The 23,256-nt window shown below is 44.8% G+C and overlaps 1 protein-coding gene and 1 pseudogene across 1 annotated transcript in view; one reads left to right on the top strand and one right to left on the bottom strand.

Moving 5' to 3' along the window:
- SPRED1 (sprouty related EVH1 domain containing 1) overlaps positions 1-23,256 on the bottom strand; it is an 84,615-nt gene that overhangs the window by 4,974 nt on the left and 56,385 nt on the right. The window contains exons 3-5 of the mRNA XM_066636009.1: positions 20,997-21,165; positions 20,048-20,097; positions 2,103-2,255 (exon numbers count right to left, since the gene is read on the bottom strand). Of these exons, the coding sequence (XP_066492106.1) occupies positions 2,103-2,255; positions 20,048-20,097; positions 20,997-21,165 (372 nt within the window). The remainder of the gene's footprint in view (positions 1-2,102; positions 2,256-20,047; positions 20,098-20,996; positions 21,166-23,256) is intronic.
- On the top strand, positions 14,455-14,571 carry LOC136637291 (5S ribosomal RNA; annotated as a pseudogene).

The raw sequence follows: 23,256 nt of genomic DNA, 5'->3' as shown, positions 1-23,256 counted from the left end.
CAGGTTCTGAACCCATGGCTGGACCCTACAAGACCTCCCAGACGTGACCAGAACCTCATTCCGGTTGCATCTGGGAGGCTTTCTGAGGCCAGCAGAGTCATGCGCTGCCTCTATGGGTGGCAGAATGCTGGGAGATTTTTAAAGTGAACTTCCAATTTTCACTTTAAAAATCTCTGGGTGGCATTCTGTGGCCCACAGAGGCAGTGCAAGGCCTTTGCGAGTCTCCGAAGGGCTCCAGACACAACCAGAATCTTGTTCTGGTTGCATTCAGAGGGTTCAGGTGGCCCAAATCTAAGGATTCAAACATCCACGGATTTTGGTATCCACAAGCGTTCTGGGAACAGAACTCCTGTGGATAACGAGGGACACCCTGTACATTAACACTCATGGTGGGAATTTGTAGGCAGTGACCAAAGAAGGTATTTTGCTGTCTCTAATGGAAATCCACAAATCTGAGACAGAAATAACTTTTCCAAGTTTTCTACAAGATTGGCTTGCTACGACAGAAGCATCTTTCACTACTAATGAAAATACATTTACCATAAAGTTTTCATTTATGAGCAAAGATTAAAAAGCAAACAATCTGTTTCCATCCCTGCCAAGGGCAAAAACAGGACACTCCATTATAAGGCTGAGATTCAAGATGACTTACTTGGCTCAAAGGTAGCAAAAGTGTAATTCATCACTCTTGCCAATGGTTAAAACTAGCTAAACAGTACGAGCAGGCTAAATAGGGAAATCTTTGAAATCTGCTAAGTAGGGGAGCAATCTCAATAAAAAATAGAGTAACACAAGCCTATATTCAGTAACAGATTGCTCTCGACATCAATGGCAGGTGAAATCCAAGCTCACCAACCCAGAAAGGGGAACACTGAGAGAAGGAAAGATCAGCCTGCATTGTCAAGTGAGGGCCACCATTTCACACTTGATCTTTTTCTTACATCGGTTTACAATGGGTGTCGGCACCTGTGCACAATGGTCCACGTTATCAAGCATGCATACCTACCAAAATAGAACACGTGTTACCTTCACACAACTGTGTATTAACAGTATTATTATTAACAGTATTTATATACCGCTTTTCAACTAAAAGTTCACAAAGCGGTTTACAGAGAAAAATCAAATAACTAAATGGCTCCCTGTCCCAAAAGGGCTCACAATCTAAAAAGATTGTGTGTACACACAATTGCCTGTTTCAAGTGGCAGGTTGGGGGAAGCAGCCAAGTGGCATCTATTCGCATCTCTGCATGCCCTGGCCGCTGCCCCATCCTCTTCTCACTCATTCTCTTTGAGAGCAAACAGGAAGAGAATGGCAGTCTTATTATCTGCTCAGCAGCCACTTCTTTGAAATGTCTGGGTTTCCACACCCAGCAACCTCCCTACTGCCAGTTTAGAAGCGCTGCTGGAGGAAGATGAGAAGAGTGTGTGTGCTAGTTGGTATGGGAGGCCCAGGAAGGACAGCAGAATGGCTTTAGCTTCCTGAAGTTAGGATAGGTTAAGAAGCACGATGAGGCAGGAAAGTTGAAAAAAGTACCAGTAAATACTCATGAGAAAGGCACGGTGAAGAAAAATTCACCCAGAACCTAGTGACAGCAAGAATCATATGCTGTTAGAGTAGTGGAAGGTGAGATAGGGAGGGAGGACCTAGTGATCAGAGAGTTAAGGACACAGAAGGTTGCATGTGGATAGAGGGGAGGAATGTAATATTGAAATAACTACTCTAGTTTTTGACAGCAGTTCTCAAGTAGATTTGTTACTTTGGGATTCTTAGCACAAGTCCTGCTTTTAATGCTCCAAATTCCTCCGCTTGGAGGCAGGCTGTGCAGCATGGCCTTTCCCAGTTTGAAGACACACTTGGCCAACAGTCTGAGGCAAAGAGGCAAAGAAGGAAGGCCCATAGCCAGGGAGACAGACCAGGGACAGACTGCACTTGCTCCCGGTGTGGAAGGGATTGTCACTCCCAAATTGGCCTTTTCAGCCACACTAGACGCTGTTCCAGAACCACCTTTCAGAGTGCGATACCATAGTCTTTCGAGACTGAAGGTTGCCAACAGCCAGCTTTTAATGGCTGGCAAAAAGAGAAAAACACACAAAACTATCACCTGTCGGCTGTGAAAGTACGATCTTCTTGAGTTCAAATCTTCAAAAGTTGAGGGTCTTATACTTGAGCTTTTGTAAGGATCACTGCTGACTACAGGTTCAGGTTGGAAAAGATGATCTTTCATTAGCAAACAAGATGTGTTTTCTGGAATTGCCTGGAAAGGATAAGAAACAATATTTCATCTTTAATTATTTGGCTCTGCTTGTATGACTTCTTAAAATTTAAATCCACTCGAAGGTGTCAGAGTATTTAAAAACAGATATGACTTAATGCATATAGTACATGTTTACAAAAAAAATCGTGTTATAAACAAATGTTGCAGAATATATGCTGGAGGTATCATCTACATAGCATCAAAAATATAATTTTGGTCAATAAATCCTAGTCTGTGGGTAGTCCTCCTTAAGGAAGCATACTTTAAGTGTATAAATCATAGAGCTGTAAATATACTCTAGTGAGAAAAAGCACGAACAGCCACCCAGCCCTACAATTTCCATGATTGCACAGTATGGATATGGGACCACACCATGTCCACCTTCCGCTTCCCAGTTGGTTATTTATACATTTTGAAAGCGCTGCTGTACAAAAGATTTTGCATTCTCCTCTTTCATGAGTGGCTGGCAATACCTGTCACTAACACAGTCTTGCAGTTTATCACTAACACAGTCACACCAGAGAAGCCATTTCCCCTGGGCAGCTGAGATGGAGGATCCCGGAAACAGGTTGACACTACATGGACAGAGTGTGGATCAGTCTCACATCTCAGAGAATCATAAGAACATAAGAACAGCCCCACTGGATCAGGCCATAGGCCCATCTAGTCCAGCTTCCTGTATCTCACAGCGGCCCACCAAATGCCCCAGGGAGCACACCAGACAACAAGAGACCTCATCCGGGTGCCCTCCCCTGCATCTGGCATTCTGACTTAACCCATTTCTAAAATCAGGAGGTTGCGCATACACATCATGGCTTGTACCCCATAATGGATTTTTCCTCCAGAAACTCGTCCAATCCCCTTTTAAAGGCGTCTAGGCTAGACGCCAGCACCACATCCTGTGGCAAGGAGTTCCGCAGACCGACCACGCGCTGAGTAAAGAAATATTTTCTTTTGTCTGTCCTAACCCGCCCAACACTCAATTTTAGTGGATGTCCCCTGGTTCTGGTATTATGTGAGAGTGTAAAGAGCATCTCCCTATCCACTCTGTCCATTCCCTGCATAATTTTGTATGTCTCAATCATGTCCCCCTCAAGCGTCTCTTTTCCAGGCTGAAGAGGCCCAAACGCCGTAGCCTTTCCTCATAAGGAAGGTGCCCCAGCCCCGTAATCATCTTAGTTGCTCTCTTTTGCACCTTTTCCATTTCCACTATGTCTTTTTTGAGATGCGGCGACCAGAACTGGACACAATACTCCAGGTGTGGCCTTACCATCGATTTGTACAACGGCATTATAATACTAGCCGTTTTGTTCTCAATACCCTTCCTAATGATCCCAAGCATAGAATTGGCCTTCTTCACTTCACATTGGGTCGACACTTTCATCGACCTGTCCACCACCACCCCAAGATCTCTCTCCTGATCTGTCACAGACAGCTCAGAACCCATCAGCCTATATCTAAAGTTTTGATTTTTTGCCCCAATGTGCATGACTTTACACTTACTGACATTGAAGCGCATCTGCCATTTTGCTGCCCATTCTGCCAGTCTGGAGAGATCCTTCTGGAGCTCCTCACAATCACTTCTGGTCTTTACCACTCGGAAAAGTTTGGTGTCGTCTGCAAACTTAGCCACTTCACTGCTCAACCCTGTCTCCAGGTCATTTATGAAGAGGTTGAAAAGCACCGGTTCCAGGACAGATCCTTGGGGCACACCGCTTTTCACCTCTCTCCATTGTGAAAATTGCCCATTGACACCCACTCTCTGCTTCCTGGCCTCCAACCAGTTCTCAATCCAGGAGAGGACCTGTCCTCCAATTCCCTGACTGTGGAGCTTTTTAGTAGCCTTTGGTGAGGGACCGTGTCAAATGCCTTCTGAAAGTCCAGATATATAATGTCCACGGGTTCTCCCGCATCCACATGCCTGTTGACCTTTTCAAAGAATTCTATAAGGTTCGTGAGGCAAGACTTACCCTTACAGAAGCCATGCTGACTCTCCCTCAGCATGGCCTGTTCGTCTGTTCGTCTCCAAATCACCAAAGCAGGGGACAGTTGATCACCTGAAGCCTTATTTGCAAGTCCCTACTTAGACCAAAGGTCAGGGTCAGGGCGTCAAACATAAGGCCTGCAGGCCACATGAAACCCCCCCCCCCCAAGCTCTTTATCCGGCACTCATGATAACTGGACTCTCCCAGCAACAACCTTTCTCAGTGCCATTTTGGCTAAAGTATCACTTTGCAGAGCACCTCCCAGCTTCAGAGGTACAAAGTGATGTTGCAGTAGAAGTGGTGATGCTGAAAGGATGGCTTGCATGATAATTGGACTCTCCCCCATTATGAAAATGTGATCAAGATATGCATATTTTCTCTTTTGTCATTTGCAGCTAATGAGTTTCTATGTGAGAACAATGTGCTTATTTTTGGCCATTATCTGCTTAATGGTGTCACTTCCTGCTTAATGACATCACTTCTGGCCCTCAGCAGGTGCCATGAAAGCAATATGGTCTACTGTAAGAAATGAGTTCTACACCCCTGGATTACGGTTTCCAAAGAAGAACTAGGACTTTAACAGATCGCACAAGATAAATTCTTAGGCCACATCTGAGGCTACTTTTGGAACACTTTGTTGTTGGCAACCTTCAGTCTCGAAAGACTATGGTATCGCGCTCTGAAAGGTGGTTCTGGAACAGCGTCTAGTGTGGCTGAAAAGGCCAATTCGGGAGTGACAATCCCTTCCACACTGGGAGCAAGTGCACTTGGAACAGATGCACGCATATGACCATGCCTTAAATGCATAAGCCATTAAAGCACAAAAATCTCTCATGCTCACTTTGTGAACTGGCTTTTGGGAAATGTACTTTACATGACTTCATTCCCAGATTACATTTACATCTACCTGAACCATAAAAAACACCAGAACTTTTCAGGCAGTTATCGTGCATGCAAACATAATGGTTATAAAAATAGCAAGAGAAGTTCAAGAACCCGGGCAACACATTGATGTACTCCAGAACATCATTTTAAAGGAGTGCTCCTGAGTGATGAGGGATGCAAGGAAGAAGTATGAAAGATATTATTTTGAGAGACCCACAATTCAGTCCTATCCTTCCTCCTCCTGCCAACTCACCCATGCCAAAAATGCTTGTGCTGCAACCTGTGGGGGTGGGGGGAGAACCCTGGAGGTCTTCTCTGGGTTAGGGAACATTTGTTCCCTTACCTGGGGGTAGGCCCCTGAGGTGACCTACTTGGACCTGTGCCAGCAAGATCACTTAGGCAGGTCCACTGCTGCCACTGAAGACTTCCCCCTTCCCAGACTTGATTTGCTGTCCCCTTGCCCTGTTTTCCACTGAGCTACGTTTGTGGATAGGTGCTCTGAGTCCTGCTGCTGCATGCAGGGCTGTCCTGACCTCGCTACTGCCGTTCCGGAAGTGCAAAGCTCTGCACACTTTGGGAAGGCCATTCATGATAGCCGAAAAGCTCATTCTGCTAGCCGAACACCAGTTCTGGTGGCGGGAGGGGGTGTAGGATTGGGCCATTGTAGAAGAGTGGTGGTCATCATAAATGCAACCAACTGCTCTAAAATAATCTTTAAAATCAGGCTGCAGGATTTTATTCTTTCTTGTCTCATACTTACAAAATGTATTGGTCCAGCTTTGTGAAAAACCGAGGAGTAATTTCATTTTTGTGCCAATCGGTTTGTACACTTGGAAAAAGTTGTCTACAGAGTTTGACAAATAGATTTATAGCTGTTTTTTTCCACTGACATTTTAAAAAGCTACTCTCATCCTACTAAAATTTCAGAAAGGAAAAAAAAAACAAGACTGAAGGGTACACAGCAATATGTTCCACAGATATCCAAAACTAATCGTTTTAAAAGAACATGCTAAACTTGGCTCTAGGACATGAGACAAAAAATGGGGGACAGAGAAAAGAAGTTTTAGAAAACCACATATCAGTTAATGCAGAACTGTCAAATCTAACACATTTCATTGTATCCTTAAAGGTAGGCCTTGGAAATGAAAGCCAGGTAGTACTAGCTGACACACAATATCCTTTTTGTGTTTCTGATGTAATGTCTAAAGGGGGAAATGTACATCTACTACCACCACTTCGCTGTGACATCCGCTGGTTAATTGCATAAAAACTGGCAAATGCATGCATAGTTTCTAGGCACACGTGTGAGAAGGGCTGTCCAAAACAATGTCTTCATGGGGATGTTTTGTCTTTTGTCTCAGGCACCACATGGACCAATTGGTTTGTAGTAAGCAAGTCACAATTCAACTTCCATGTAATTATCTAAAGCTGTTTAACAAGACAGAGTGTTAACGGTTCACTACAGTTTTGCATGCCTACCCAAGAATCCATTTTCTTATAAGGAAAAAAGTGCTTCTTCAAATTAATAAGGTTACTACTACTACCACCACCACCACCTGATCAAAGGAATAGGGAAATCTGTTTGACACCTGATCAATCCACTTAGATTGTGACCTATTCACTTCCTTTGTCATTCATGCCCTCCTTGCCCTGAAAAATCTCCTTCCCCACCTCCATTGCACAACATGGTTCTGTGGGAAACGACTTTGACAAAAATTTCAACCCTTCTTGGGATCTGGTGATGGCGTCATAAGAACATAAGAACAGCCCCACCGGATCAGGCCATAGGCCCATCTAGTCCAGCTTCCTGTATCTCACAGCGGCCCACCAAATGCCCCAGGGAGCACACCAGATAACAAGAGACCTCATCCTGGTGCTCTCCCCTACATCTGGCATTCTGACTTAACCCATTCCTAAAATCAGGAGGTTGCGCATACACATCATGGCTTGTACCCCATAATGGATTTTTCCTCCAGAAACTCGTCCAATCCCCTTTTAAAGGCGTCTAGGCTAGACGCCAGCACCACATCCTGTGGCAAGGAGTTCCACAGACCGACCACGCGCTGAGTAAAGAAATATTTTCTTTTGTCTGTCCTAACCCGCCCAACACTCAATTTTAGTGGATGTCCCCTGGTTCTGGTATTATGTGAGAGTGTAAAGAGCATCTCCCTATCCACTCTGTCCATCCCCTGCATAATTTTGTATGTCTCAATCATGTCCCCCCTCAAGCGTCTCTTTTCTAGGCTGAAGAGGCCCAAACGCCGTAGCCTTTCCTCATAAGGAAGGTGCCCCAGCCCCGTAATCATCTTGGTCGCTCTCTTTTGCACCTTTTCCATTTCCACTATGTCTTTTTTGAGATGCGGCGACCAGAACTGGACACAATACTCCAGGTGTGGCCTTACCATCGATTTGTACAACGGCATTATAATACTAGCCGTTTTGTTCTCAATACCCTTCCTAATGATCCCAAGCATGGAATTGGCCTTCTTCACTGCCACCGCACATTGGGTCGACACTTTCATCGACCTGTCCACCACCACCCCAAGATCTCTCTCCTGATCTGTCACAGACAGCTCAGAACCCATCAGCCTATATCTAAAGTTTTGATTTTTTGCCCCAATGTGCATGACTTTACACTTACTGACATTGAAGCGCATCTGTCATTTTGCTGCCCATTCTGCCAGTCTGGAGAGATCCTTCTGGAGCTCCTCACAATCACTTCTGGTCTTTACCACTCGGAAAAGTTTGGTGTCATCTGCAAACTTAGCCACTTCACTGCTCAACCCTGTCTCCAGGTCATTTATGAAGAGGTTGAAAAGCACCGGTCCCTGGACAGATCCTTGGGGCACACCGCTTTTCACCTCTCTCCATTGTCGCGTCATCTCGGTGTCAAGCTCTGTTGCCAATCATTGCACCGCAGAATGGTCTCTGGAGCCCAGGAATGCCTGACACCCAGCGTAGTGGGAATCACACTCTTTATGTGTTATTTGAGTGTGCCTCACTTGAGTGTGAGTCAAATAACTTGAGTTATTTGAGTGTGCCTCACTTCATGGTTATTTTTGAAGTTATCCTATCATAAATGAACATTTTTATTCAAACTTAAAGCAATTTGAATATGCATTTCAAAATGATTCTGGATTGAATTACTCTATGTCATGTTTTGATCCAGTGTAAATTTTTCATAGATTAGTTCCCTACTCAACACACACACACACACACACACACACACACACACACACACACACACACACACACACACACACACACACACACACACACACGAATAAGCACTAACAAACAGAAACACACAGAGCAAAAGAAACTTACAACAGAATAAGTTACATTAAAAATATACTGTTATTTTGGATTCCCCCCCCCCCCCCACACACTTCTACTGCCAAAGCAATTATGTACCACCCACATTCAATATCCTTCAACCACAGGACTGGCATAGGCTAGCCAGTATCATCTGTAAAGTAACCTACGCCAATTTTTAATGCACAACGGAAATCTGGTTTGCTCCCAGCTGCTGGTATAATAATTACTGTCCTATGGTTGCTAAGAGATACTCTGACTTTTTTCCAAGACTATTAAAACATTTCTGTGTGCACAAGCTAAAAGGATGCTGGGTAAAAGCAATAAAATGACTCCAGCTGTAGCAGTCCAGCAGAACTCAAAGCCAGATGACAGCTGTAGAGAAAATGAAAACCAGACGGGAGATTCTCTCTTCTTCAAAGCCCTTCTCCTCACTTTTCCCAGTTTTGCCAAGACGAGGCTTGGGGAGAGAATGTGAGAGGCTTTTGGAAGCATTGTTAAAACAACCCTCTCTCAGTGCACCAGTGATCTGATGGACGGGTAAGGATGCTTTCTTGCATCTTAAAGGACCCTACGTATCTTCTGCCCTTCCTGTTTATTAGATCCTTTCACTTGATTTTTTTCAAAACTGTCCCTCTCCCATTAAATTATGGATAAAGATGTTAAGTTCAAAGTCATCTCTGTTTTAATGATTTTGTAGAACAGAACAATTATTTTCAAATCTGACAGCTTTCCCCTACTATTAGTGCCATACTTTCTGCTCTATGCCCTGCCAAAAGTGGCCTAGAATCTGGAGAATTTTTTTGGGTCATTTTCACACAACATTTTCTGCTGACAGCATCTGCTAAAAACACAGTTGTATTGTTATTTGCCATCTTTTAGGAACCCAAATAAATTCAAGTTACTAAAAAAAACGAAGGCAGACTTTCTTTGGAAGAAATAAAGCAAAAAAGGGCGGGCAATGGGCTAAACCACCTGCACCGTTTTACTCCAGTTAAGTCAATTAAATACTTTTGTGATAAGTGCTTGGCATGGAAGTCACATGCACCAAAATATGAAACAGTGATGGGCAGGAATCAATTCAATCAGAATCCTCCTACAAATGTGGGCAATTATCTCTTAAACTGATGAACAGTGATGTCATGACAGAGAACTTGCTTGAATTAACTCATGCCACAAACAAAACCTGCTAATGTCTGAGGTACCCAATTACTTTATTCTGGAGCACCAAAGGAAAGCAAAGAGGCGACTGCCTTGCAATTTTCAGCCACAGGACTTTAATACAATGACACAGCAGCACTGTATTAGTTCATATGACTTCTAAAAGGTCATAAACCATGGAACCTCCCTAAGAAAAAAAACAAAAGCAAGATGAAACAAAAATTCAGTGCACTGGCTTGGACATTACAAATCACATCCTACTGATCTGTAACACAGACGCTGAAGGCAGTGAAAATATCACCACTAAACTTTGGCAAAAAAGTGTCTCTTTAGCGCCACTTGGTTCAATTCTTTGGAGAGTGTTCATAGAAGATTCCCTCTTCTCCCTTTCTGGACCAATTTGGACACTACTTACCTTGTGCAACCAACCTATCCAATCTACCTTTCCCCCACCCCCCGACATGTGCTGTTTTTAAACTATGTTTAAAAGTAAGTTGAGCAGCGCATGCAGGGAAGCAATTTGAATGAGCCATCTCCCCACACAATGTGGGGGGTTTAGGAAGAAAGCACAGGAAGGGACCCAGGATGTGCATGCACCATGAGCACCCATGTCATCAAACATATGGGGCTGGTCCAATTTGAATCATTTCAAATCATTTCATATCATTTGAATTAACCCTATGCCATACACAAAGAAGCCCAGGAACACCAGTTTTCCTGCTCCGAAACTGCCTTATGGCACTGTAGTAAAAATGGCCAGCTGTTTTACTTTAGCTGGTCAACATATCTTGATAAGAATTGTGAGACTAATTGTTGCTGCCAAATACAGAGTAGGAAAAAAAAATCCAAAATTTAAATTTTCAAACACAGAACATAATTTGTAACACTGTTACAGAAAAAGTTTCCAAACTGCCTTGATTTTATAATCGGATAAGGAGATTAAAAGCTTCTGATTAATCCCTCTATCCGTGGTTGAACATTCTTAATCAGCAAACACAGTTCGGCGAAATGTTTAAAAAGGCTTGCTGTGTATAACTTGAGGGATTGTCCTGCCCAGTCTACAGACATAGGTTCTATAAATCACAGAACTTTGTTTTTTCCGCTGGTAGAATGCAAGATCTCCTTTTTCAACTCCTGCCATGTTTAAACCAACATACCTAGTCGGCATCCTTCAGTCTTGGAAGACTATGGTATCGTGCTCTGAATAGTGGTTTTGAAACAGTGTCCTCTCTAGTGCATGAAGCCTGGGTAAGGTAGATATGGAGGATAGACTGTTACCCATGCAGCAAATTCCCTCTCCACGTTGCTGAAATGGTCCAATGGAAAGGCAGAAGCCAGTACGGTTGGTTCCAGCGGCGTCGCAGGAGTTGCCAGAACGTGACTGTGTTCAGCCATGAACTGCCTCAGGGACTCCGGCTCCGGATTTTGCCTCGAGGTTGACTCCTGAAGCCTTTTCCATAACTGGATGTAGCCACAAGGCAGTGGAGGTTTGGGATCAGAGTTTTCCTTCTCTCAGATGAGCTGCCTTCCCAGGCTAACGAGTCCCATCTACCCGGTATAATAGCCAACATAATAAACCTCTAATTGCATGGTTTCCCTAAGGCACTGGTTCCTAACCTGTGGTCCATGGACCACAGGTGGTCCTCTAGACTCTGAGAAGTGGTCTGTGAGATCTCAGGACTAAAACCACCTTTGATCACCTCCAGCATCTTTCTAAGCAAGCACTCCCTCATGGACCACCAGAGAGAGCGAACAATGGATTGTCCGCAGCAGGCACTGAAGACCCCGCTGCAAGCGGCCCCTTCTCCACACTCTCTAGCAGTCCATGGAGGAGTGCTCACTTGGGAGATGCTTCCCTGTGGACCACTAGAAAGGGTGGAGACACTGAAGGCTGCGGCTGTGGCCATTCTCCACCCTCTCTAGTGGTCCATGGGAGAGTGCTCACTAGAAAGATGCTTCTCCATTTACTGCCCACAGCTAGCACTACTGCCCGCAGCTGGCATTGCATGTGGTCCACGACAATTCCAATATTTGTCTCAGGGGTCTGTAAGCTCCTAAAGGTTAGGAACCACTGCCCTAAGGGTTTGACTTTTAAGAAAAGAGGATTCTTAGAACACTGAAAGTCATGTCCACTAGAAGCAGGATCTTCCATGTGATGGTGCCTTCCCTTGGACAAACTCTTATGGCCCAATCCCATAGGACCAAACCGCTGGTGGAACAAGTACCTTTCTCTGCAGGATGCAGTGCAAGCCATTTTGGTGCAGTTGCATCAGTGAGGTGGGAGGGGGGGAGAGAGAAGAGGATAGGATTGGCCTACTAATCTCTGCTCACAAGATAGTTTTCAGTTCCAGCAGCCCAAGTAGTTGCACTTTTCTGTATTCGTTCCAATGTTATTTTCTTGAACGTGTAGTGTAGGAGCATTCCAAATGGTGCACTTCCAGAGAACATAAGAAGAGCCCTGCTGGATCAGGCCCTTCTAGTCCATCTTCCTATTTCTCACAGTGGCCCACCAGATGCCTCAGGGAGCTCACAAGACAAGAGACCTGCATCCTGTTGCCATTCCCTTGCACCTGTCATTCTGAGATAGTCTATGCCTAAAACCAGGAGGTTGCATATACCCACCATGGCTTGTATTTCACAGGAATAACACTTTCTTGTTTCTTCTATAAACACTAGCCCAGTGTTTCGCAAACTGTGGGTCCCCATTCATTTCATTTAATATATTAGACTTGATGCTACCATGGCATATGACTGCATTGGGGAAATGTTACAGATCTGTACTTTGAATAGGCTACTCTGTATATACTTTTAACAATGATAGTAAATTGAACTTACCCTGAGTAAGTGTGGGTAGTATTGCAGCCTAGGATTGCTAAAAATTTTCCTGCTTGATTACATCACTTCTGGCCATGATGTCACTTCTGGTGAGTCCCAACAGATTCTCATTCGAAAAAGTGGGTCCTGGTGCAAAAAGTTTGAGAACTATTGCACTAACCTAATGAACCACAAACCTGATCTTCCCTTCTCAGCTGCATCAGCAGCTTAGTTATTTTGCAATCAACTCAGATCCCCAGCTCTGTACTCTATTACTTCCAGCTGAGACCCCAGCCAAGTACAAAAATGTCTCTTATCATTCCAAGTTCACAGCCTTCTACTTGGCAGGGCTCCGTTTCATTCCATTTCTGTTACTCCAGTTCATGAGGTCATCCAGTTCTTCCTGTGTAACTTCCTGATCCCTCTTCAGAATTAACACTGGCTCTTAAATTAGGCAGGAGGTCTGGTCTAGAGGGTAGAAACTCCGTTAGCCCGAAGATAACATCAGAAGGTCGCCAGTTTGACAACACCGGCAGCTCCCTGAATGGCTGAGAATAGCGAGACCTTGAAGCAGCTGACAAGCCGAGCTGAGTGATTCCACCTGCTCTTGGTGTGAGCAAGAAGCGTCTTGGCTGCCCTCCATGTGAGAGATGGGGCTGCTCGTCAGCCTGCGTGGGAGAACTGGAGGCCAGAAGTGAGACCAAACCAGGAAGATCCATTCTGAAATGTTGTTGGTTCTTGAAAGAGAGAACCTCTATGATTGTAGAAATCCTCTTGAGGGATTTAAAAATGCCTGCCTATGTAAACCACCTTGAATAAAGTCAGAGGAGTAATCCGATGACCAGAAAGGCGGTATATAAATACCGAGTTATTGTTATTGTTATTAAATTAGTACATTGCCTGCAAATCATGACTCCAACTTCCCTTCCAAAACCCATCACATTAAAATTATTAAATAAAATGGCCTCCAGGACTGACAAACTCCACTACTTACTTTTTGCCAACTTAAAGTTTTGTTTATAGTGCACTACTTTATCTACATAATTTAAACTGGTTTCCTATAGTATCTATATTGATATCTCTTTCAATTTAAATATTAATGTCTTATTATTGGTACCCCAGGACATCTGTTATTAAAATTAAAACGTATTTAATCAAACCCCAAAACAAAAGTTCTTATCTTGAAAAGCAATTAACTTATGTTTGATTATGTTCTTCCACATTTTTATTTATTTCTTCTTTTTCTGTTTCTTTATGTTTCTTTATGTTGCTTTATGTTCCTCTATGGAGAACTCGTGCAAGGAAAGCGCCCTACAGGTAGATCACAGCTGCGATACAAGGACATCTGCAAAAGGGATCTGAAGGCCTTAGGAGTGGACCTCAACAGGTGAGAAACCCTGGCCTCTGAGCGGCCCGCTTGGAGGCAGGCTATGCAGCATGGCCTTTCCCAGTTTGAAGAGACACTTGGCCAACAGTCTGAGGCAAAGAGGCAAAGAAGGAAGGCCCACAGCCAGGGAGACAGACCAGGGACAGACTGCACTTGCTCCCAGTGTGGAAGGGATTGTCACTCCCGAATCGGCCTTTTCAGCCACACTAGACGCTGTTCCAGAACCACCATTCAGAGCGCGATACCATAGTCTTTCGAGACTGAAGATTGCCAACATGATGTTGCTTTTTAAACAGATGAAATATATTTTGTTTGAATATCGGTACAAGAATGCAATCCATTTTAAGAAAAAGGATATGGAAAGTCATGATAAACTTGCTGCATACAGCAAGGATAGTATGAACAGAGTGGTGGATAAAAGACCAGAATGTGATGCCAAACCAAATGAATTTTTCCCAGCTCCAAACTCCTACCTCATCTTAAGGTTCAAGAACAATTAAGTCACCCATCTTTACTAGAAGCAGTACTGACTTAGCAGCCCAATTCCACTGATGCAGCCCTGCCAAAGTAGTGTATGTTGCTTTGGGGAGGGGAACAGCCCAGAGCTCTCTTCAAGGTAAGATAACTTTTATTCCCTCACCTTGGGGTAAGCCACAGCAGCTGTTACCCTGCACATGACTGATCTTGTCTGATCTCAGAAGTTAAGCAGGGTCAGGCCTGGTTAGTACTTGGATGGGAGACCGCCTGGGAATACCGGGTGCTGTAGGCTTATACCATAGTCTTTCGAGACTGAAGGTTGCCAACCATTTGGGGTAAGCCTCTGCTACCCAATGGGTCTCCTCAGATCTGCACCAGCTGGCACAGAACCAAAGAAAGTAAGGGAGAAGGAATGAGATCCTAACACATGCCCCATTGCCACTGCCTGTCTCCTCCTTGTCGCCTATTCCACGTCTGGCCTCCCCCTCCCCACCCAAACAGAACCCTGTTCCTCCAACTGCCCACCCCCACTGCCAACTGACTGATGCTGGTGGTGAGAGGCCTCCCTACCACCCTACACACACAGCCGCCAGCTGTGCTACTCTGGCGGCACTTCCGCCATGCAGTGCACGTCCACCAGCGGAATGCATATTCTGCCCACTTCGGATTGGGCTGCTACTTCTGTGGACTCACCTTCAGGCATGTAAAACTAAAACATGGAATATATACAGTTATCACTGGGCCTTTTCAACACTGCAAAAGGTGAAATGAAAAAGAGAGTATCGTTCATATTTAGGTGCGTCATTTTTAGAAGTGATGTGATGTTAACTGCACTTGTAGAGCCACCAATTCACCGCGAATCTAGCCAGGCTTGATTCAAGAGAAATCAGCAGAATATCTAGCCCAGGGGTGCTCAATAGGTGGCTCGCGATCTACCGGTAGATTGCGAGGCAAAATGAGTAGATCACGGAGCCCTGTCTCTCCAAACTGTTAATATGTCAGTTTCGTCTAGTGACTAGACGAAACTGACAATTAGCTGACATTAAAATGGCAAAATGAGTAGATCGCTGAGCCCTGTCTCTCCAAACTGTTAATATGTCAGTTTCGTCTAGTGACTAGACGAAACTGACATATTTAGCTGACATGTGTGCTTCCTGAAGCATCTGGTGGGCCACTGTGGGGCACAGGAAGGTGGACTTGGTGGGCCTCCTCTGACCTGGTCCAGCAGGGGCTCCATACATCAAAGGGGGTGTCTGTCAGACGCTTCCTTCCCCCCTGGTAGATCTCCGGGCCTTGCTGGCTTTCAAAGTAGCTCTCGAGCCAAAAAAGTGTGAGCACCCCTGATCTAGCCATTTAAGAAGCCAAACTTGCAGCAGAAATGCATAATTCAAATCTGGAATAATAGTAACAAGTTCAGGTTACTGTGGATGTATAACTTTAATAAAACATTGCCTTTCGCAGAGTTATAAAATTCTATTCTAGTCTTCTCCCTGTTGGACAGTTTTGCCAACAGAGATAAACGCCGAGCACTGAATGAACAACAATCTGCTCCAAATGTGAAACAGATGACATGCCCACAGATGACATCACCTAAAAGTGTTGCATTGAGGGGTGCCTGGGGGTAGTGGCGAATGTAGTGGTGGTGTGGTTCCTGGCGGTAGTGGCCAGATGCAAGGGAGGGCACCAGGATGAGGTCTCTTGTTACCTGGTGTGCTCCCTGGGGCATTTGGTGGGCCGCTGTGCGATACAGGAAGCTGGACTAGATGGGCCTGTGGCCTGATCCAGTGGGGCTGTTCTTATGTCCTTACGTATGAGGGCCCCTGTCTGTCTGCTGCTCTCCTACAGTCCAGCTAGGACACAGCTAGTGCTCTGACCCTCAATTTGCTCACTGAAAGCAAGTGAGAAGGGGATCAGGACAGTGAGAGCCCCTTCTCCTCTCCAGTACCTCTGGAGGGAGAAGGGGGGGGGAGAGAGAAAGTGCTGCTGCTGCTGCTGTCACCAACTCCTTGCTTTCTCTGCCCACTCAGGCTGCAGCTGAGGGAGGGGCGGAGCAAGACAACCCTCCCGTTTCTTCACTATCCTCACATAAGGCTTTAAAAAACAAACAACGACAACTGAACAGGAAGAGCCCAGCATGCGCCATTCCTACTGCTAATTTTTTTAGAAGCCCCATGCAAGGATGACCAAGATGACGGGGAGGTCAGGGGCAGAGAGACCATGGAAACGGCAATGGCAGCACCTTTACCCTCCCCCCTTGTCCCTTCACCTCCAGTGGAGAAAGAAAAAGGGGGCTGGTGCTATCTTGAAATGAAGGGGGGGTCTCTCCCCTCCTCCTTTATTTATTGGGAAATTCTGTGGGGAGGTAAAATGCTGTGTGCATGCATGCAGCTGTGGGGGCCTGCATATGCAGTGTTGCCTTGAGTGGTCCTTGGTCTAGGGACCAGGGTGATCAGATGTCATAACCGCAAAAGAGGACAAGGCCAAAATGTAGGACATGACAAAATAAAAGCTAAAAAAACACTTGTCTATTGATTTCATGTGGTTAATTTAAACACGATATTACTTATTATTAAGAACATAAGAACAGCCCCACTGGATCAGGCCATAGGCTTCCTGTATCTCACAGCGGCCCACCAAATGCCCCAGGGAGCACACCAGATAACAAGAGACCTCATCCTGTCCAGCTTCCTGTATCAGTCCAGCTTCCTGTATCTCACAGCGGCCCACCAAATGCCCCAGGGAGCACACCAGATAACAAGAGACCTCATCCTGGTGCACTCCCTTGCATCTGGCATTCTGACATATATATATATATATTGGCAACCTTCAGTCTCGAAAGACTATGGTATCGCGCTCTGAAAGGTGGTTCTGGAACAGCGTCTAGTGTGGCTGAAAAGGCCAATCCAGGAGTGACAATCCCTTCCACACCGGGAGCAAGTGCAGTCTGTCCCTGGTCTGTCTCCCTGGCTATGGGCCTTCCTTCTTTGCCTCAGACTGTTGGCAAAGTGTCTCTTCAAACTGGGAAAGGCCATGCTGCACAGCCTGCCTCCAAGCGGGACGCTCAGAGGCCAGGGTTTCCCACTTGTTGAGGTCCATCCCTAAGGCCTTCAGATCCCTCTTGCAGATGTCCTTGTATCGCAGCTGTGGTCTACCTGTAGGGCGCTTTCCTTGCACGAGTTCTCCATAGAGGAGATCCTTTGGGATCCGCCCATCATCCATTCTCGTGACATGACCAAGCCAACGCAGGCGTCTCTGTTTCAGCAGTGAATACATGCTAGGGATTCCAGCACGTTCCAGGACTGTGTTGTTTGGAACTTTGTCCTGCCAGGTGATGTTGAGGATGCGTCGGAGGCAGCGCATGTGGAAAGCGCTCAGTTTCCTCTCCTGTTGTGAGCGAAGAGTCCATGACTCGCTGCAGTACAGAAGTGTACTCAGGACGCAAGCTCTGTAGACCTGGATCTATTAAATTAATAAATTATATGCAATATAGTTTTAAATTACAAGAAGGCTATGCACTCCCTGCAGGGCCACTCACAGGGAAAAGGAGGACATTTAGTTCTTTTCCAGGGCACAAGGCTAAAAAAGGGGACATGAACTGGAAATGAGGACATCTGGTCATCCTGCTAGGGCCACACCTGCACTATAGGACAGGTTACTCTGAAAACCAAGTATAAAAACTATATGGAGAAAAAAAAATTGGAACACTTGATTCTTAGGGGGAACCTCTAGTTTGGGAGTTCTCATGCAAGATAACAGCTTTTCTTATAAAGAAGCCAAGGTGAAAAAAGCTCTTGTATACTTACAGAACTGTTTTAGTAAAGCTAAACAGGTCTTCTGAGAGATGCATTACTTGAAAACTAGATGGATAAATTATATACTAGCCTATGAGAAAGGGCCCTAAGGGCTCAATCCTATTCAACTTTCCAGCACCGATATAGCTGTGCCAATAGGGCAAGTACTTCATCTTGTGGTGGTGATAGGGCAGTCACAGAGGTCTCCTCGAGGTAAGGAAGTGTTTGTTCCCTTATGTCAGAATTGTGGCTGGATCAGTGCTGGAAAGTTGGTTAAGCTAATTCTCTTCAACTGCAGGGTGAAAAAAGAATCAGCCCCAACTGGAAGAATTAGCCCAACCAGAACTGGCACTGATTTCAGACTGCCTGTCTTAGTGGAAACTGTTGAGGAAGTGACCGCATCATTTCTGCTTCAAAACCTAAACATGAAGTATCCAAGTGAAAGGAAGCTTTAGCCAAATCTGGATGTTGCCCTGGATCTATGCTTGGCTGTCATGGATGCTCCTGAGTAGTCCCTGTTGGGCAGGTCTGCAATTAGCAAGAGAAGAGCAAAGCTACTGACTAGAGATAATTAACTTGGTTCCAAAACTGATTGACATGTTTAATAAGAAATTAGTATCCCTCCCTTACTGTTGGCTGATTCCTTTATGACATGAGGTACCTAACTCAGACCTTGCTTGCTTTTGGTTGCAGGATTCTTTAGCTTATAGAAGGGACAGATGAAGCATCTCTAACAGAGAAACAATGTTCACCTGTTTATTCCTCACTCAGGACTTTAGAAGAAATCCTCATCCACAGTTCACCCTCGGGATCCTTCTAATCCTGACAATGGCCTCTGGGAAGCTTCCAAACTGGTTTGAAGGCAACAGTCCTGGCATATATGATGGGAAGCAATTTAAGGCATGTACTAAATATTTTGGCTTGCCCACTAAACTGTATGAGATTGACCTGTAGGAGACTTCCTACAGAACTCCAGTGCCTACAGAACACTGTACAGAACATCACAGCAGTGCCACTTAAGCTCAGATAATAAAACCAGGCAAAGGACCAACGAAGATAGCAGCTTCTTTCCAAGCTCCAAAAGCAGTGGGGTGGGGCATTCAACTCTTAGATGGCATTCACACAGTTTTGTCCCATCACTTCCTGCCAGGAAACAGTCACATTTCTCATGTTTCAGGATGTAGGTAAGGGGCTGCATATTTGAAAGTGCAACCTCCTGATTTTAGAAATGGACAATGTCAGAATGCCAGATGCAAGGGAGGGCACCAGGATGCAGGACTCTTGTTGTCAGGTGTGCTCCCTGGGGAATTTGGTGGGCTGCTATGAGATACAGGAAGATGGACTAGATGGGCCTATGGCTTGATCCAGTGGGGCTGTTCTTATGTTCTTATGGGACGGGTCCTTTGCATGATGTGGGGAGGTTCCCTGCAAAACTTAGTGCTTCGCACCCCCTGTAGCTACCTGTTGCTGCTGGTAGATTTTCCTCCTCAGACAACCAAACAAGCCATTCTCCAGGCTGGGCTCTCATACTGAAAGGTTTCAGGTTTCAGTTCTCATGAGGTAAGGCTGAAATTAAGCTTGGTACTCCGCACTCAGCCAGGGTTCCTCTATCCTCTTTTTTAACTTCTACTTGTACCACTTCACAAGTCTTAGTGCTGAGCTCTGGTAACAAACAGCTTCATTCCCAGGGCTTAGCCAGAGTTCAAATTAAGCTTCAAAGCTCTCCATTATCACTCTAACCGACTGAATGTCATGCTCAGGCTCATTGATGCAGTTACAAAAAAGGGAACTTGTCTAGCATGCAACTGTTTACAATTCCAAGAATCAAATAAAACCACCAAAAAATTAGCAAGACCATCCTCACATCAGCTTCTCATGGATTAAAAGCTTTAACAATTTTTGAGACCACCTTCAGCATTAGAAATTACTGTCAATTTCTCGAATGTAATTAATTTAATTGAAGTCTAAAGCACTTACTGGAAAGCCATCTGCAGGCACTTCAATTTCATCATGTGATGTCGGACAACCTGTGGAAGAATGAGACAAAAAATGAAATTTCTCATTCCCGAGTGGGCTAAAGTAAGACTGAAATCCTATTCACACTTCCTTAGGAGTAAGCCCCATTGAAGACAATGGGACTTACTTCTGAGTAATCATGCACAGAATTGTGCTGTAAGATTCTCAGTAACATTGCCATCTTAGTTTTCATAATGTGCTATAGTAATATCATGTCTGATACAGCATTCAATAAAGCACAGTATTGATAGGCCCACTTTAGATTTCACATTACACTCTACACGTTTCATCTTCCTCTGCCTTTAAAAAAAAACAAAAACCCTGATGTGAAAGTCAATTAGGTGTTCACCTTCAAACAAAAAATTCTCTCTCTCACACACACCCCCCCTCCCAACACAACAAATTTCATTCCTATACCTTGATGTTCAAGTGAATTTTAATAACTACAGTGTGTTTTGTCTCTTTCCTGGGCTCCTTGAAACCAGCTGTCAAGCCAAAGCAAGATTTGAACATTAGGCATAGAGAGGTTTTGTAGATGTGTATACTAAACTTCATTACAATATTCAATATTCAGAAAGGCAGTTGTGTCAAACCAACAAGCTAAATGCCAACAGGCTTGATAATCCAAAAGGCCTCCACATGGCGCATTATGAAAAAAGTATCTTTCCAGGTAAGTAACACCCTGATCATTCAGGATTTGTTTACTTCAAAACATTATAGAAGCTGAAGGATAGTGGCTATGAGGCCGCTTCTCATTATAAAAAACAAGAGGGGTATGAAGTCACGGTGACTGCAGTGGGGAATGAGCACTCACCCTCTCAAACAGCCATCAGTGGTAAGTATGGTAAGTGGTAAGTGCTAATACGTACAATTAACCTTTAAGAAAAGCTTTACCACTTGAGATTCATACCTTGAGTGATATCTTCTACTGCCCTACGAATGCCTCTGTCAAATGCTCTTGCATCAGCAGGACTCTGAAATGTGAGGCCAAATTTTTTGTCATCAATCTTCCAGTGGTGAAAAGTAGGGGTAACCTTATTGTAAATAAGGTCCTTCTTTAACGTACATTCCAAGACCACCTGAAAAGAAGCCACAATGCAGGAAAAGGTTAACATGCAGGACTTGTTGTTGGGTATATAAATACTCATTTTTATTTTATTTGAGAAATTTATATCCCGGCTTTCCTATGCAGAAGCAAATGCCCAAGGCAGCTTACAAAGCTCCATAACAAAGTACAAAGTATCATTCTATAGGTGGGAAGCATTAAAAACATTAATTTTAACATTGAACAGTGAAAACATAAAAGCAAAAACAAAGCAAGACCCAACACATATTGTTGAGACATTGGGGGAACTAATAAGTCCAGGGATGCAGTCAAGTCCTAGCAGATTTCAGAGGCACAGAGGGCCAATATTTACTCAGCAACCAAACGCCAGACGAAACAGAGCCCTTGCCAAAAAGCCATAAGGGAGGGAGTAGTTCTCAGTTCCCCTGGAAGTGAATTCCATAGTTGCGGTGCCACTACAGAGAAGGCTTGCCCCCAGCAGCTACTCCTCTCATTTAGAACAGAGGTGGCACTTGCAGAAGAGCCCCCTCAGATGACCTAAAGCAGGGGTGTCAAACATAAGGCCTGGGGGCCGGATACGGCCCGCGTAAGCTTTTTATCCGGTCCTCAGGCTCTCAGCTGCTGAGCAGTGCTGAGGTGTTTTACTGCTGCAAGGGCAACACACATGATAATTGGGCTCTCTTATATCTTGAAATATGATCAAGATTTGTGTATTTCCTCTTCTGTCATTTGCAGCTAATGAGTTCCTAAGTGAGAAAAAGGGCTTATTTTTGGTTATAAACTGTTTAATGACATCACTTCCTGCCTAATGATATCACTTCTGGCCCTCGGCAGGCATCATGAATGCTGTTCCGCCCTCAGTATGAAACAAGTTTGACACCCCTGACCTAAAGGGTTGGCTGGAATGTATGGAAGGAGGAAAGGGTCAACATATATGATTTGTTGTAGTTGTGTGTACATACAAATTGGTTTAAATGTAAATTCAACTCTCTACTGGATCATCAAGTCAAGGCTCAGTGAGTTCCTCCCCACAGCATGCAACTTCAACAGAATCACCATTAGTTTATAAATCACTTAAAAAGAATGTAGTATCTGCTGTCTCCAACTGAATCATGGCTTGAGTGCAGGTAGATTTGGTTTAAAAATTTAAGCAAAGTAGCGTAAAAGCATCTGACAAATTACAAATTACATCTGACAAATTACAACAAATAGTATGTTGTAAAACTGCTAAAACTGGTGCTTCCTGGTTTCGCCTGCAAAAGCTCATACTATAACACATTCTCCCTTAAAGGTGCCACAGAACTATTAATCCCTTTCACCCATGGGTGCACATACAGACACTTCAAGAACTTCACAAGCACTTCACTTGTGCTTGAACAAACCCAAGGGAGAATTCTGACAAGTTTTATTCTGGGACTAGCTACTTGTTCCATTGCAAATTATGTAACTGACAGACCAATCCTGAACAATGCACGCCAACCCTCCGCTGGAGCGCACTGTTTGTGAACATGTCATAAGGCACACTTGTGGCAGTCAGTGCCGGTCCAGGGCTAGAGCAGGCTTGGCGTGAGCCCAACCTTGGTCAGTGCCGGTTGGAGGCTGGTAGAACGCCACCTGGAGCTCCATTTGACTGCTGGGCAGCAGAGTGGTAAGTCGAGGTGGAAAGGGAGGTGTTCTGGGGCAGAGGAAGGGCAGGGGAAGGTGTTGCAGGAGGAGGGAGCAGGACAGGTGGACCTCAGCTCTGCCTGATCCAAAGCCCCATGTTGGGCCTCCCAGCCCCACATGAGACCACTTTACTCTGCACGAGCTAAATAGCTAGCAAAGAGTTGAGTAGCCCCATTAAGGGGATTTGTACCTTACCCGGGAAAAGGGGATGAATGCCCCCTTCCCCTGAGGAGGCATTGGGAGCTGACTGCAGCTGCCCGGCATCCAGAGGATGCAGTGGCAGCTATTTTGGAGCCGGTCAACTCAGGATTGGGCTGCCTGTCCCCAATGCCTTTTAAAAGTGGAGGAATTTGGAACAGTGAATCAATGCAAGATGTCTGTATGTGTGCTTGATTCCACATCCACTGGCCTTCCTCAGCTGCTAGCTATGGGGTTCTAA

This window comes from Tiliqua scincoides, chromosome 1 (assembly GCF_035046505.1).
Source record: "Tiliqua scincoides isolate rTilSci1 chromosome 1, rTilSci1.hap2, whole genome shotgun sequence".
NCBI lineage: Eukaryota > Metazoa > Chordata > Lepidosauria > Squamata > Scincidae > Tiliqua > Tiliqua scincoides.
Note: the sequence above shows the minus strand (reverse complement) of the source record. Positions and strands in the feature narration are given on the sequence as shown.